The 14,826-nt window shown below is 41.8% G+C and overlaps 1 protein-coding gene across 11 annotated transcripts in view; it reads right to left on the bottom strand.

Moving 5' to 3' along the window:
- CDC14B (cell division cycle 14B) overlaps window positions 1-11,918 on the bottom strand; it is an 81,451-nt gene extending 69,533 nt beyond the window's left edge. For 7 of the 11 annotated variants that reach the window (XR_012668541.1, XR_007356676.2, XM_048850151.2 and 4 more), the window contains exon 1: window positions 11,599-11,918. Coding sequence is in view for 8 of the 11 variants with exons in the window: in XM_048850151.2 (XP_048706108.2) it covers window positions 11,599-11,746 (148 nt within the window). In the remaining 3 variants the exon portion in view is untranslated. Of the gene's footprint in view, window positions 1-2,927; window positions 3,049-11,598 lie in introns of all 11 variants that reach the window. The other 4 variants (XM_048850148.2, XM_048850156.2, XM_048850158.2 and 1 more) reach the window with 3 other exon arrangements.
- Window positions 11,919-14,826: the final 2,908 nt, after the last annotated feature.

The following is a 14,826-nucleotide window of genomic DNA, read 5'->3' as shown; positions in this document are numbered from 1 at the left end:
CTTTGCAGAGTATCTGTTTTACTCAGCTTTAGAACTTATTTTAAAACTACAAAATCCAAAGGATTTAGTTGTCTCATTCATGATGATAATCCACAGACACTGTTAGAATTCTTGACTAGTACAACATAATGATTCACTCAATTAGTTTGCAAAGCTTAGTTGGCAATGCAGCCAAAAACGTATTAATTAGACTGAAACAGCCTCCGTTCTCTTATGTCCACTTGTTCTCTCATAGATTTGTTTCTAGATGAATATCAGTTCAATTTATTGATGCATAAAGACAATTTATTTAAAAAAATAAAACCTAAAAAAACAGCCAACCAACCAACCACGCTAATAACCAGCAAAAAAAAAAAAGTAGGATTTTCTCAAGCAAAATAAAAGCTTCCAGCCAAAATTTTCCAAAGAACAGGTGTTAAATTAGGTTCTTGGAGTCTGTATTTAGCAAATAAGGAGAAGTTTTTAAAGGGAGCCTACAGGGAGTTAGGTGTCCAGGTCCTGCAGAAAGTCAGTGAGCGTTAGTTGCCTAACTCTCTTAAGCCTCTTTGAAAATCCCACCTTAAATATGTGATTTGGCACTTCTGAAAATCAAATCACTTGTTTAGGTATATAAATATGAACTAATGAGCCTAACTTTAGGCATCTGTTTGAAAATGTGGGTCTTTCATTTTAGAACACAAGAACTAATGAAATGAAACTACCAAATGAAATTAATAGGCAGCAGGTTTAAAACAAACAAAAGGAAGTATTTTTTCCACACAACGCACAGTCAACCTGTGGAACTCCTTGTCAGAGGATGTTGTGAAGGCCAAGACTATACCAAGGGTCAAAAAAAGAACTAAATAAATTCATGGAGGATCAATGGCTAATAGCCATTGGGCAGGGATGGTGTCCCTAGCCTCTGTTTGCCAGAAGCTGGAAATGGGCAACAGCGGATGGATCACTTGATGATTACCTGTTCTGTTCATTGCCTCTGGGGAACCTGGCATTGAACACTGTCAGAAGACAGGATACTGGGCTAGATGGACATTTGGTTTGACGCAATATTGCCGTTCTTACGTTCTTATGAAACAAACCCTTAGGTTAGCCTAGAAAATAAATCCACTATCAAATGTTGATCACATTATTCTTTTAAAGTGCTTACATCTTCCATAAGTTATGCTAAATGTCAATTTTGGGGAAGATACAATTTATACCAATAAAAGAGTGCTTCTGCAGGTATAACTTGTTCTACTAGTTCCCTGAACTAAATAAGCTATACAACTTTTTACTGGTATAACTGCGTCTAGGATAGTTGCTCGCATAGCTATGTCCATCAGGGATGAGGGAAAAATGAGTCACACCTTGACGGACATACCTATGCCAGCAAAAGTTAAGCGTAGACTAGGCCTTCATTGTACATTAAAGGGGGGAAAAAAAGTTTTACCTTATTTAAATACAGTCACTTAGAGTGCTAAGCCTAAATTAACTCATAATATGTTAATTCTAAAATTTGTGATCATACCACAAACAATTCTAAAAGAAAGACTGACTGGAGAATCTCTAATATTGGCGTTACAAATGCTGTTTTTCTTACTGAACACAGTGTAAGCAGCTTCTGACAACCTATAAAAATAGAGTATTTGGCTGTCTTAGCTTTTTCCCCCCCTTTATGTCCATTCAAGAAAAAGGACTCAATGATTTGTTTAAACCACAGATTTTTTTTTTCAAATAATTAAAATCTAACAGTAGTGCAAAATAAAGTAGAAACAGCAGTTTGTCTGTGTATATTGTTCACCCAAAACCTGAATCCCATTTAACATTGTTTCATATTAAACCGAATAATGGTTTAATATGAAATGGGATTCAGATTATGGGTGAACAATATGCATGGACTATTAAATGGCGGTTACCCCTTTATTATTTAGTGCTATCTTTGGATCATTTTAATTGTTGCTATATTCAGAACAGCAGAATACATTAAGAAATACAAGCTTGATATTCTTAATTTACACATCAGCCTCAAAATAAAACCTGAGTGAATTAAATGCCATCACCCAGAGAAGCTGTCAGTACTCACAACAACTGCTCTGCAATAAAACTGCAAATAAACTTCATATTGTTCATTTTCCCTACTGGAAAATTTAAGAAAGGAATATAAAATGAAATAATTTCAGAACAGAATTAGGTTATTTACTTTTGCCTACTCAGACTGCTATCTCACTACAATGTTGAGTATTTTGGCCTCAATGACAGTGTCAGCAGGATGAGAAACTACTCAACAGAGCTATTTTATTCAGGTTTCCTCAAAAGCATTTCTGGCTCTGTTTTACAATAACCAAGTATTAACATGTTACGTTTTTAAACAGCACTATTATACACACTATGAAATTACTACAACTGAAATTAAGTCAGTGGGGCTCTGTAAGGGTCCTGATTGCAGGAGAAGGACTTGTTGTCTTGCACTTATTTAAATAAAAAAGTCATGCATCTTAAAAAAGGCATTTTGTTTTATTTACAACAAATTTGAAAACTATTTTTCATATACATTATTTCAACAAAAAAGAAAGTTATTGTGATGAAAAACAAAGCTTAATTTTACACTGGCAGAAGCTAAGGGGAGCTTGCTAATCCTGTGTCAGAGGGATGCAAGACTAAGGCTGGTTAATTTCTTGTCTCTACAAACAGGCAATGAGCTGTGAAAATATCTATGCAGGGTATCAGCAGGATACCAGCAGCTTCCTCTTCATGATCTTATTTACTTGATTCTGGAAAAGGAACGAATAGCACTTCCTAAAAATATTCTCCTTTCCATCACCCACAACAATCCTGATGTCTCTAGAGATCTGCAAGTCAAAGTCTTTATAGACAGAACTTTGAATTCAACAGGCAGCTAATACACAGCAGCACTTTAATATTGGACAGCAAGTAAACATGCCTGTTCTTACCAGAGAGATTATTCTGGTGTCTGAAGAGTGAAGATACACTTGTTCTTTTGACAAAATGAAAGTTCTTGAACTTGATGGTAAGGCAGCTAACAAGTCCCTCGGAATATAAATGCATAAGAGCCTGTATTTACATAAAAAGATATTACAGACTTTAACAAATCTTAAATTATTTAAATCTGAAATGGTCTTGCTCATACTGAATTATAAAGATTAGTATTATCCTAGAGGTCTTCATGCCTTGAACACTGTTGATAAGAATGGTGTGGGTTGGCTTGACTGGATGGCATACGCCAAATAATAAAGAACGAAGTCTGAGAGTAATTTGCTGTACTAGTAGTAAGTGTTTTACAGATCTGAGTTATGTACCAATATGTATTAAAAGTTAGGGTTCCGAGAATCCAAACAATTCTTTCTAAACTTAGCAGATCTCAAAAAGATGCAATAGATAATGTACAGGTATAACACTCTGTGATGCCAAACTAATATAAATAAAACTGAAGTTTTTCAATCAATCATCTTACATTATAAAGAACTCACTAATCACTGCAGAAATCAAAGCCAAGAGATGATAAAACTGGTGACCATGATAGAAACCAAGTATCAGCATACTTTCTGAACAAGAGTATGAGGACACAGATTAAAATTAAATATAAAGTTAAACACATTGTTTGAAAATAAATAGGGATTTTTCCTCAGACTGATGAGATCTGTTCCACAATCATGGCCCTACCTTCCCTAAAATAATATATAGTCCCTGTTCTCTGCTGCTCCCATGTAACAGACATGTAAATCTGAGAGAACAGAGTTCCCACACTTTCAGCACTGGATTAGACAAAAAAAGCCTTAACCACTTTCTCAAATCAAGGAAGATTTTGAAAGAGTCATAAGAAAATGAGGTCATGCTGATAAATGATTACATACTTCTCCTGTAATGAGAGAGATTTATAATAAAAACTCACTGAAAAATGTTTACAAACACCAGTGAAAAACACAAGTCTCAGTAAAAAAAATGTTCCTATCATTCCAGAAAATTGTGTTTTCTTCGTAATGCAACAATATTAAGACAGAATTGTGAATTATGTTGTTTAAATAGAAATTATCAATGCATATATTAAGCCAACAGAATATTTCATGAAAATTCCAAGTGACAGCCTAAGTAAAAAGAGTCAGAATTAAAGCATGAGTATATTGCAGACTCTACAGCACTTCTCTGTAGAAATAAATTTCTCAATGTAAACAAAATTGACACCCATCCTAAATAAAAGGACTCTAAAGTAGGGCTGTTGATTAATCGCAGTTAACTCAAGTGATTAACTAAAAAAAATTAACTGCAATTAAAAAAATTAATCGTGATTAATCACACCTCTAAACAATAGAATACCAATTGAAATTTATTAAATACTTTTGGATGTTTTTCTACATTTTCAAATACTGTATATCAATTTCTATTACTACACAGAATACAAAGTGTACAGTGTTCACTTTATACTATTTTTATTACAAACATTGGCACTGTAAAAATGATAAAAGAAATAGTATTTTTCAATTCACCTCATACAAGTACTGTAGCGCAATCTTTTTATCATGAAAGTGTAATTTACAAATGTAGATTTTTTTTGTTACATAACTGCACTCAAAAACAAAACAATGTAAAACTTTAGAGCCTACAAGTCCACCCAGTCCTACTTCCTGTTCAGCCAATCACTAAGACAAACAAGTTTTTTTATATTTACGGGAGATACTGCTGCCTGCTTCTTATTTACAATGTCACCTGAACGTGAGAACAGGCGTTCGCATGGCACTTTTGTAGCTGGCGTTGCAAGATATTTACGTGCCAGATATGCTAAAAATTTGTACGCACCTTCATGCTTCAGTCACCATTCCAGAGGATATGCTTCCATGCTGATGACACTGGTTAAAAAATAATGTGTTAATAAAATTTGTGACTGAACTCCTTGAGGGAGAATTGTATGTCTCCTGTGCTGTTTTACCCACATTCTGCCATATATTTCATGTTATAGCAGTCTCTGATTAAAACATGTTTCTTTTAAAAACACATTCTCATCAGATTTGACAAAACGCAAAGAAGATACCAATGTGAGATTTCTAAAGCACTCGACCCAAGGTTTAAGAATCTGAAGTGCCTTCCAAAATCTGAGAGGGAAGAGGTGTGGAGCATGCTTTCAAAGGTTTTAAAAGAGCAATACTCAGATGCAGAAATTACAGAACCCAAACCACCAAAAAAGAAAATCAACCTTCTGCTGGTGGCATCTGACTCAGATGATGAAAATGAATATGCATCGATCCGTTCTGCTCTGGATCATTATCGAGCAGAACCCATCTTCAGCATGGACACATGTCCTCTGGAATGGTGGTTGGTTGAAGCATGAAGGGACATATGAATCTTTAGCGCATCTGACGTGTAAATATCTTGCAACACCGGCTACAACAGTGCCATGTGAACGCCTGTTCTCACTTTCAGGTGATATTATAAAACAAGAATCGGGCAGCTTTATCTCCTGCAAATTGTAACCAAACTTGTGTAAATAATTTTGTTGGAAAGTTACAACGCAACACAACATGCTTTAGAATCTTATTTCTCAGGCATAGTTAGAGAAATGTACAGAACATACATACCAAAGATAGGAAATAAAAAACTGCCTACCCATCTTAAATAAAATCTCCACAATTTATTTGCATTGTATATAGCTATCATTTTGAAAGACATGGGAGATTACATCTAATAAGTGGAGGTGAGTTTGTTCAGTTTTGGCAAATAAAATTCACATTATCTGAGTGTCATGCATTAGTTGAAGAAAAAAAATGATGTAATTTTAAATCCACTGTAATACAGCACAACAGAAACTTTAAGGAATTGTATTCTTTAGTCAATCATTTTCCTACATCCTTGATGTTATTCCTGGAATGTGGCATGTACCTACCACGCATTCACAGGAATATGGGAAAATCTACAGTGTTTTCCCAGCCAGTGTCTTTTTTTACACCACCAGAGTAAAACATCTCAAAAAGTGTTAGGATTGCAATGGAGAGCAAAACTGTGTATGAGAAATAATTTTTAAAAGAATACTTACTGAAGCTTATTCTGACAGAGAGCTATTAGTAATAACTGAAGTACTATAATGTTTATAGATTGTAGTGTTAAACACTCAAATATAATGTACAACAGAATTTGTAATCCATGTATGTGACATCAGACCACCATGATTTGTTACACCCACAGATTACAAGTATTTAAAAATATTTAGGTTTGTTTAAAGCTGTTGCATTACGAGAGAAGGAGAAGGCAACATGCAATGTTCACAAGTATTTTGGCACTGATTTTGCAAACAGATGCTTTAGAGCATATTTGTTAGACTGGACCATTTACCATTTACCAGTGTGTGTATTTGCAGGATTGGGGCTTTACATCTTCTATGTCTTTAGTTAGATGAACTAAGGGTTGTGCATTGAGATGCCATGTGAAATGGTAGGAATGCTAGTTGTCTAGTTCAGGGGCTGGCAAACTTTTTGGCCTCAGGTCCACACTGGGTTTCCAAAATTGTATGGAGGGCTTGTTAGGGGAGGCTCCCCAAACAGCCAGGCGTGGCCCTGCCCCCGCTCCCTATCCAACCCCCCCTGCTTCTCGCCCCCTAATGACCCCCCCAGGACGCCTGCCCCATCCACCCCTCCCTGACCGACCCCGGACCCCCTGCCCCTGACTGCCCCATCCAACCCCTCCTCTCCTTCCTGACTTCCCGCCCAGGACCCCTGCCCAATGCAACCCCCCCTTCTCCCTGACTGTCCCCAGACCCCCTGCCCCTGACTGCCCCATCCAACCCCCCCTCCTTCCTGACTGCTCCCCACCGGGACCCCTGCCCCCATTCAACCCCCCCCGTTCCCCGCCCTCTGACCGCCCCGACCCCTATCCACACCCCCACCCCCGAACTCCCCTGCCCTCTATTCAACACCCCTGCTCCATGCCCCCTTACCGCGCTGCCTGGAGCAACGGTGGCTGGCGGCGCTACAGCCGCGCTGCCCGGCTGGAGCCAGCCACGCACAGAGCAGCCCAGAGCACCGCGTCAGGCCAGGCTCTGCAGCTGCGCTGCCCCAGGAGCTCACCACCCCGAGCATTGCGTCAGCGGCGTGGCAAGGTGAGGCTGCGGGGGCGGGGGGACAGCAGGGGAAGGGCCGGGGTCAAGCCTCCCAGGCCAGGAGCTCAGGGGCCGGGCAGCTCCTGGGCAGGTCTCCCAGGCCGTAGTTTGCCCACCTCTGGTCTAGTTGCTAACACTTGTCTACATGGGGAATTTACCAGCAGAACTATTATGCTAAACCTCCATGTGTGGACACTATTATTCCAGAATTAAAGTGCATTTTCCAATTAAGTTTATGTCACTTTGGAGGCAATATAAAAAATCCTAGGGAAAAAGGCACTAGTATTCTGGAATACAAGTGTGCACACAGGGAGTTATACCAGTGTAACTACAGAGGTGTATTTGTATCAGTAAATATCCTTGCGGAGACAAGACCTAACAATATTTTTATTTTAGATTGGACTATTTTGGATTATTTTCCTTTACAACACCATTTATTTGGTTTGTTTTAAAATGGGAGTCTGGCACAGTGAGTTTGTATACTCAGTCCACCAGGCCCTGTCCACAAAATGTTATATGTTTTTCCATGATAAAATTGTGTGAACCTTGACACGTCATTTCCAGTTTTGCTTTAATTTAAAAGAAGCCATCAACTAATTGAAAAAACAACAACACTTCAGTCTATTTTTTAAACCAGTTATTGTTATCAGTACCACCTAGATCACTGTAACAGAAAAACTTTTTTTTCCAGTTTGTTTACTTTGTGTATTCTCAGTTTCACTCTCTTCTATAGACAGAGTTTCCTATTTGCATGGGTCTTTCACACAGGAAGAGGAAAGGGTTTTGTGTTTATTTTTAAGTAAATCATATCATTCTCAAAAGTTGGCAAGGAGACTCAAGAGCAGCTAAATTACCCAATTGTAGTAAAAAAAATTTAAACTAACTAGGAGTTCAACCATCCCTTTAAACTAGAAAAGAGCAACCCAAACCCCGCATGCTGCTCCACAGAGGCAGATTCCTTAACCAAAACGAAGCACAACTGAAGTCACTAGGCTCTGTGCAAGTTGAGCAGTTTGTGCAGAACTGCCCAGGGGAGTGGAGCTTGGGGTTTATCCATAATTTTCTTTGGTAAGGCAGAGAGCATGAAATTAAGGGCAGACAAAGAACTAGGCTGTTTTATGAAAAAAAATCGATTTTAATTCTTTTCCAAAGACCAAATATCAATTTTTAAAACGTACAGAGTTATAGAGTTTAAGGCCAGAAGGGACCACCAGATCATGTAGTCCAGGGGTTCTCAAACTGGCAATTACAATGCAACCTCTCACGGGGTGGCAAGGTTATTACACGGGGGTCACGCGTACTTGCATGAAACAGAGAGCAACTACTATAAAATATATAATTTAAATCTAGCGTTACAGAAAATTATACACACCTTTCCATTGCAATGTAGTGCATTTATTTCAAAAAGTATTGTAAACATAATCTAGCAATTATTGATCCTAAACAAAATATATATTTGTATTTTCATCACTTTAAGGAAATTGGACTCTGGAGATTGTAGTATCATGCAAGCAGCTTTGTTGGCTTGTGACGAAAAAGTGGTACCAAGACAACATTAGAGGGCTTGATTGTTCAGCAGCTGAAGAGGTGCATTAAACTGCAAACCAATCAGAGCACTGGGATCAGCAAAAACAAAAATTATAATTTAACAGTTAGACACCCAGGTGGGGCAGCTCTACGGGGGGCTTGCGAGGGCTGTAGCCACCCTAAAGTTTGCCTTCCCCCCCCTTTAAACTTTAGGCAGAAGTAGGAGTGGCATGACATGGCATTGCCACCCTTGCTTCTGAAGTTCTGTGCTGCTACTGGCAGCGATGCTGCCTTCAGAGCTGGGAGCCTGGCCAGCAGCTACCGCTCTCCGGCTACTCATCTCTGAAGGCAGCACCAGCAGCAGCCCAGAAGTAAGGATGGCAATGGGGCACTAGAAATGTTCCCTCTAATTTTTTTCATCCATGTGCAGAATGAATTTTGTTATGTACAGCACCAATAACGAGATAATGGGCGGATGTGCGCCACCAATACAAACAAAAAACCTAAATTGCTGGTCATACTTAAGGAGCTTTCTGTACCTTTCTACTAAAGGGTTGCTGAAGCTGCATCTCAAGTTGACCTTGCTATGTATTCATTCTAACTAATCTATTACTTTTTGCTAAAAAGTAACATAGGGCCTTGTATCATTTTCTGTTACAAGAACTATGTAGATAACTGCCATTTAGCATGTGAATTGTAAAAGCCTGTTTTCTAATTTGCAAGATTATATTATAATACTTTCTACTAGGGAATCAGATCAGGCTCTGTCAGTAACTGAATAGGACAATATTGAATCTTTTCCTATTCATCTAGAGATACTGAACATGTCCAGGCACGAAATCCTGTTACCCTTCTGTATAACCCAGCCAAACTGGCGCAGTTCTACTGCAGAAAGAATGAGCAGGCGGCAGTGGGGAGAGGCATCTCTCCTCGCCCTAGCACTGAATGTCCCAAGCTTCCCACCCCATACTGTCTCCACCCACCCTCTATTCCCCTCCCCCCTTACACATCCTCTCCAGGGTCCAGGCCTACCTGTAGCTGCATGCCTGCCCCGCTCCACTAATTAGGTGCATGGCTCTTGATGCTTTCTTGTGTGGCCACACAGATGCACACCTTAGAGCAGTGGTGGGCAACCTGTGGGCTGCATACGGCCCATCAGGGTAATTCGCTGGTGGGCCACGAAACAGTGTTTAATAAACATTGGCTGTCCACAGGCACGGCTGCCCACACCTCGCAGTGGCCGTGGTTTGCTGTTCCCGACCAATGGGAGCTGCGGGAAGTGGCGGCCAGCAAGTTCCTGTGGCTCGTGCCACTTCCCGCAGCTTCCATTGGCCGGGAATGGCGAACCGCAGCCACTGGGAGCTGCGGGGCGGCCGTGCCTGCGGACCGTCAATGTAAACATTGTCTCGTGACCCGCCACCGGATTACCCTGACAGGCAGCGTGCGGTCCACAGGTTGCCCACCACTGCCTTAGAGGGAACACAGCGCACTAGTAAGTCTGTTGCGGAACGTGATATTTGTATGTTTGTTAATATCATTTTTCACAGCCTCTCAGCTCTAAAGGCAGTGCTGCGGCCAGCAGCAGCTCAGAAGTAAGGGTGGTAGTGCGGCACTAAGTCTGCTGTGAAAAATGATACTGACAAAGTTTCTTCGTGCCCACTCCCAGTATTAAATAGTAACTATTAAAAAAAAAAAAACTTTTCTGCTCATAATAATTTGGTAAAAATGTGTTTTAGTCTTAATTTAAAAGTGGTGAGAAATGTTAGATTTATTTTAAACAATTTGGTTATAAATTTAGCATTTAAAATAGCATTAAAATATATATATAAAGTGTTTTTAATTTATAAGGCGAGGGTCACACTCAGAGGCTTGCTGTCTGAAAGAAGTCGCCAATTCAAAAAGTCTGAGAACCACTGATCTAGTCTGACCTGCCGTAGATCACAGATCACAGACCACATCATATGTTCACACAGAAGATTAAGAGGTTTGACAGATTGAACTATATTTCCATTCTTCTTTTCCATCAGTACTGTAAAATAGTGCAAGACAGCGGTTTTCTAGTGCCACCCTTTAAGAGTAGGCCTTTCTGGACTTGTGTGATGCGAAGAAGAATGCTAAATTAGAGATGCTTTTGTCTGCTATGGTAAAAACTTCTAAAATTGAAATTTGTGTAAAACAATTATTGTATCAACAACAGCCAGTCAGACAAGCATTTATTAAGTGGGCAAAAGACAACAAAGCATTGTTTCTCTGTACTGCAGGCTGCCCCGAGAAAAAAAAGAGAGGAGGGAGGAGAAGAAGAAAAGCAGCAGCAAGAGGCAGGAGATGAAAGAGAAAGTTTCCTTTTATTGCAGACACTCCTTTCATTTAGGACTCAGGAAAAGCAAAACCAGGAATTTCACGCAGAATATTTTACACCTGACTCTCTGTTGAGCCCAAAACTGAAGTCAGTACGGCAAGACAGGATGAGTAGGCCACTCCTAAGCATGTTTAACGCATTCTGCTAATGATTTTTAAACGGCAGACACTCTGTAGAGGCATTATCAGACCGCGGGAGACCTACATATTTTCTCTGCGCTTTCGGGGAGACCCGTGTACCACCAGCCAAGCCCCCCCGCCCGCTCTGGGGCTAGCGTTTAAAACAAAACCCATGGAAGCTGTCACACGACGTGGCGGCTCCCATAAAGTTTGACAGCAACTTGTACCGTGCACAGCGAAGCCCGCCGGAGGCTGCTGCGAGAGGCAGGTGGACGCAGGCAGAAGGGTTTTGCTCTCACCCATTATTTGGAAGCCTGGTGAGAGGGAAGAGCCGGCTGGCGCCCTCCCTCCAGTGGGGCAGGAGGAGGAGCAAGTTCCGCAAATCCCGCCACACAGACCCCGCTGCTGCTGCTGCTGCTGCTTCCCCCGGACTGCCGCTCCCGCTGCCCACCGCGCACACCGGGCCAAGGCAACCCGGGCGCTGGCTGCCTCCCGCCCCCGGCGCCCCCGCTCACCGGTGATTTGCATGCAGCTCTCCGGCCCGGACGGGGGCGGCTCCTCTTCCACCCCCGCGGCTGCAGCCGCCGCGCCCCGAGTTTTCTTCACGGCCGGCAGCGCCGGGGCCGAGTGTCGCCGGGCCCCGGACCAGTTCTTCCGCTTCATGGCGGCGGCGGCGGCGGCGCCGTTACGGGGGGTGCGAGGCAGCCGGGCTCATCCCCGCCGCACGGAGCCGCTCGCCCGGGCCGGGGCTCGGGCTGCCTGAGCGGGGGCGGGGGGAAGCCCGAGCCAGCAACGGCGGTTGCTGACGCTTCTCGCCCGCCTCCCCGCAGCGGGGGCTTCGCGCCCCCTCCCTGCGCCTCTGATTGGGTGGGAGGGGTGTGACGTCATCGTGACCAGTTCGCGTCGGGTAAAGTGACGTCATAGTGGTAAATGATCATTACGGATATGCCAGGGGTAAAGGGCCGTGTGACTTTCCCACGTGCCTGCATCCACCGCGTCCATACGCCCCTTGATGTGGCTCCATGCACCAGCCTTCTGCACCGACAGACCCTGCTGTGTGCTGCTTCAACCTTCTACACATACTTTCCACCACCACACACACACACCCCTACGTGTTGTTCTGTATTATTTCTGTTATTGGGCTGCCCAGAGACTCCAAAGCCATTGTGCCAAGCACCATACCCACATAATAACAAGTTCCTTCACTTTCGTATATTCCCATACAGACCACTATGGACCACCTTATGCTCCCTTATTGGGGTGACCATATTTCCCAAAGGCTGGCGCTGGCGTTGCTGTTCGCTCAAGCCCTACCTCCCCCCAGCTCCCAGGCGGGGCTGGCATCTCTGCTCACCCTCCTGCTCATTCCTCTGCACCCCACTTTTTGACAAAAGTGGCATCTGTCCCGTTTGCTCTTGCCAACTGATGAAGTGAGCTGTAGCTCACGAAAGCTCATGCTCAAATAAATTGGTTAGTCTCTAAGGTGCCACAAGTACTCCTTTTCTTTTTGCGAATACAGACTAACACGGCTGTTACTCTGAAACCTTTCTCATTCTGTATTTTTACGGTACCTAGTACACTAGGGTCCTGGTCAATGAATAGGGTTCTACTACAATTCAAAGAAAGAATTCATAATAACCTCTGATACATCCACACTCACATACAAAACCACTTTCTTCTTTCTTCTTAGAGTGCCCTCGATAATGTTTTACGTTTATATAGCACCTTACATACCAAAGAATTTCAAATAGCATCACAGACTACACATACTATACTGCTGAGATTCAGCTATCTCTGGGGGCGGAGGGTGTCAGCCAACTGACACACAGTTTATCACACAGCAATATAGGGGAAGGAACTTGCTACTATGAAAAGAACATCTGTTTCTACATAAAATGGACTTTGTTGGAATAGGATATTTTAGATTTATTTTTAATTGTAATGTACCTATTACAATACATTAAGAGTAAGCAATTCAATTCCATTTAATAATATTTTATTGGCATGAGAACCTATACAATTGTTGCCAAAGCATAAGGAAGAGACAAATTCCTCAGGTAGCTGTCAGAGAAAGGTATGCTTTGCCCAGGATAAGGCTTCACAGTGTAAGTGTGATATTTTTTCCTGTCTCCGTTTGTCATTTCTGTCCATTCTCAATCCAGAGACAGGCTGCTATGTACCGTGATGCCATCTCTGCTGTTTCTGTCCATTCTCGTAGGTTTAGACACAGTTTTCTCTCATTGCTTTTACATAAAAACCTTTAATCATTTTTAGTGTTTTGAAGAAATATCTTTTTTGCACTCTATTGTATTTTGGACATTGGAGTAGAATGTCCCTCCATCTCAGTCTCCTCTCTATCAGACTGGTTGCACTGCAACTCTTTGGGTTTGAAGTCTGTTTTGTGTCTCCCGGTTTCCACCTCTAGTTTATGATAAATGATTTTGTATTAGATAAAGCCTGCCTAAAGTTTGTATATTTTAGTATGCTGAGGTAGTCAGCTAGTGTGATAGTTCTGAGCAGGGATCTGAAGCAATGTAGCATGGTTGGTTTTGAGTTGTGCTTTCCAGAGACTTGTATATTGATGCTTTAGGTGTTGGCCTAGTGTCTTGCACATTGTTGTTCAGTTTTTGGAGAACTCGTTTGCTCCACTGGTTGGAAAGTATACAATTAAATTTTCCACAATAGACCGTGCAAGCAGCAACCCCAGTCTACCATAAAAGAAACCCCTACATAGCAGTGGTCCAGGCAAACAGATGGTTGACCAAGATGGGCTTGGCTTCCTGTCCTAAAAGTAAAAATACTCAGGGTCTCACAGACTGCCAGAGAGAGTGAACTAGAAATGCAACACAGACTCTGCCTCCAGGCCCTAAGGACCTATCTACATTGAGAATAAATGTAAGCATATTTGGTAGGCGTTCAACACAGTGCAGCTCAGCTGTAATGGTATTAACATTTTAAGATGTAGTATAGAAAGCATAGGCATGTTTAGTACTTTCAGCTGACTCGGAAGATCAGAACAATAAGCAATAAAACAACTCTCTCAAATAGCAGTTTTCCAGGGCACATTTGCTTATTATCTTCCCTTGTCTTCAACAGCATTTTCTGTTTGCTCTCCATGCCTTGCTGCTGTGGGTTTAGGCAGGGACACTCACTATATACATTGTATATTTTCTAATTCCCGTCAGGCAATAATTCTTATAACAACTGGTAGAAGGAGTCAGTTCACTATCAGATCTTTTATTAAAACAATACTAGATCTTCCAGTCTAACTGCAGTCCCTGATGTGTTTGGTCCATTATGTGTAATGGCATGTCTACCTTAAAAGATTATGGTGATATCATGGGAGAGTTGAACTAGCAGGTTTATGAGCTCTATTTAAAATTGCTCGCAAAGCCATAGCCACATCCTAATTTATGAGCCTGAACCTACAAACACTTACATACATGATTTGACTGCAGTGGGATGACTCAGATATAGGGGCTTTATTCTGCTGCTCTTATTCCTTGAATAATACTAGTTTTAATGAGCCTACCTTCAGCGTAAGGTACTACTCAGTGTAAGCAAGGGTGTCAGAAGTGCGCTTGGTGAGGGTTGAAGATACTCAGCACCTTTTAGAATTGGGCCCAAAGTGAAGAAAGCTTCCTGTGTGATTCCTGCAGCACACAGCTGAGAGTAAGGGCCACGCTTTGTTGATCGGGAGGTGCAGCTATCTTCTGCCTCCTACCTCATCATTAAGTGACCCT

Source organism: Caretta caretta, chromosome 5 (genome assembly GCF_965140235.1).
Source record: "Caretta caretta isolate rCarCar2 chromosome 5, rCarCar1.hap1, whole genome shotgun sequence".
NCBI classification, from domain to species: Eukaryota; Metazoa; Chordata; order Testudines; family Cheloniidae; genus Caretta; species Caretta caretta.
The sequence above is the reverse complement of the archived record's forward strand: the minus strand, read 5'-3'. Positions and strand labels throughout refer to the sequence as shown.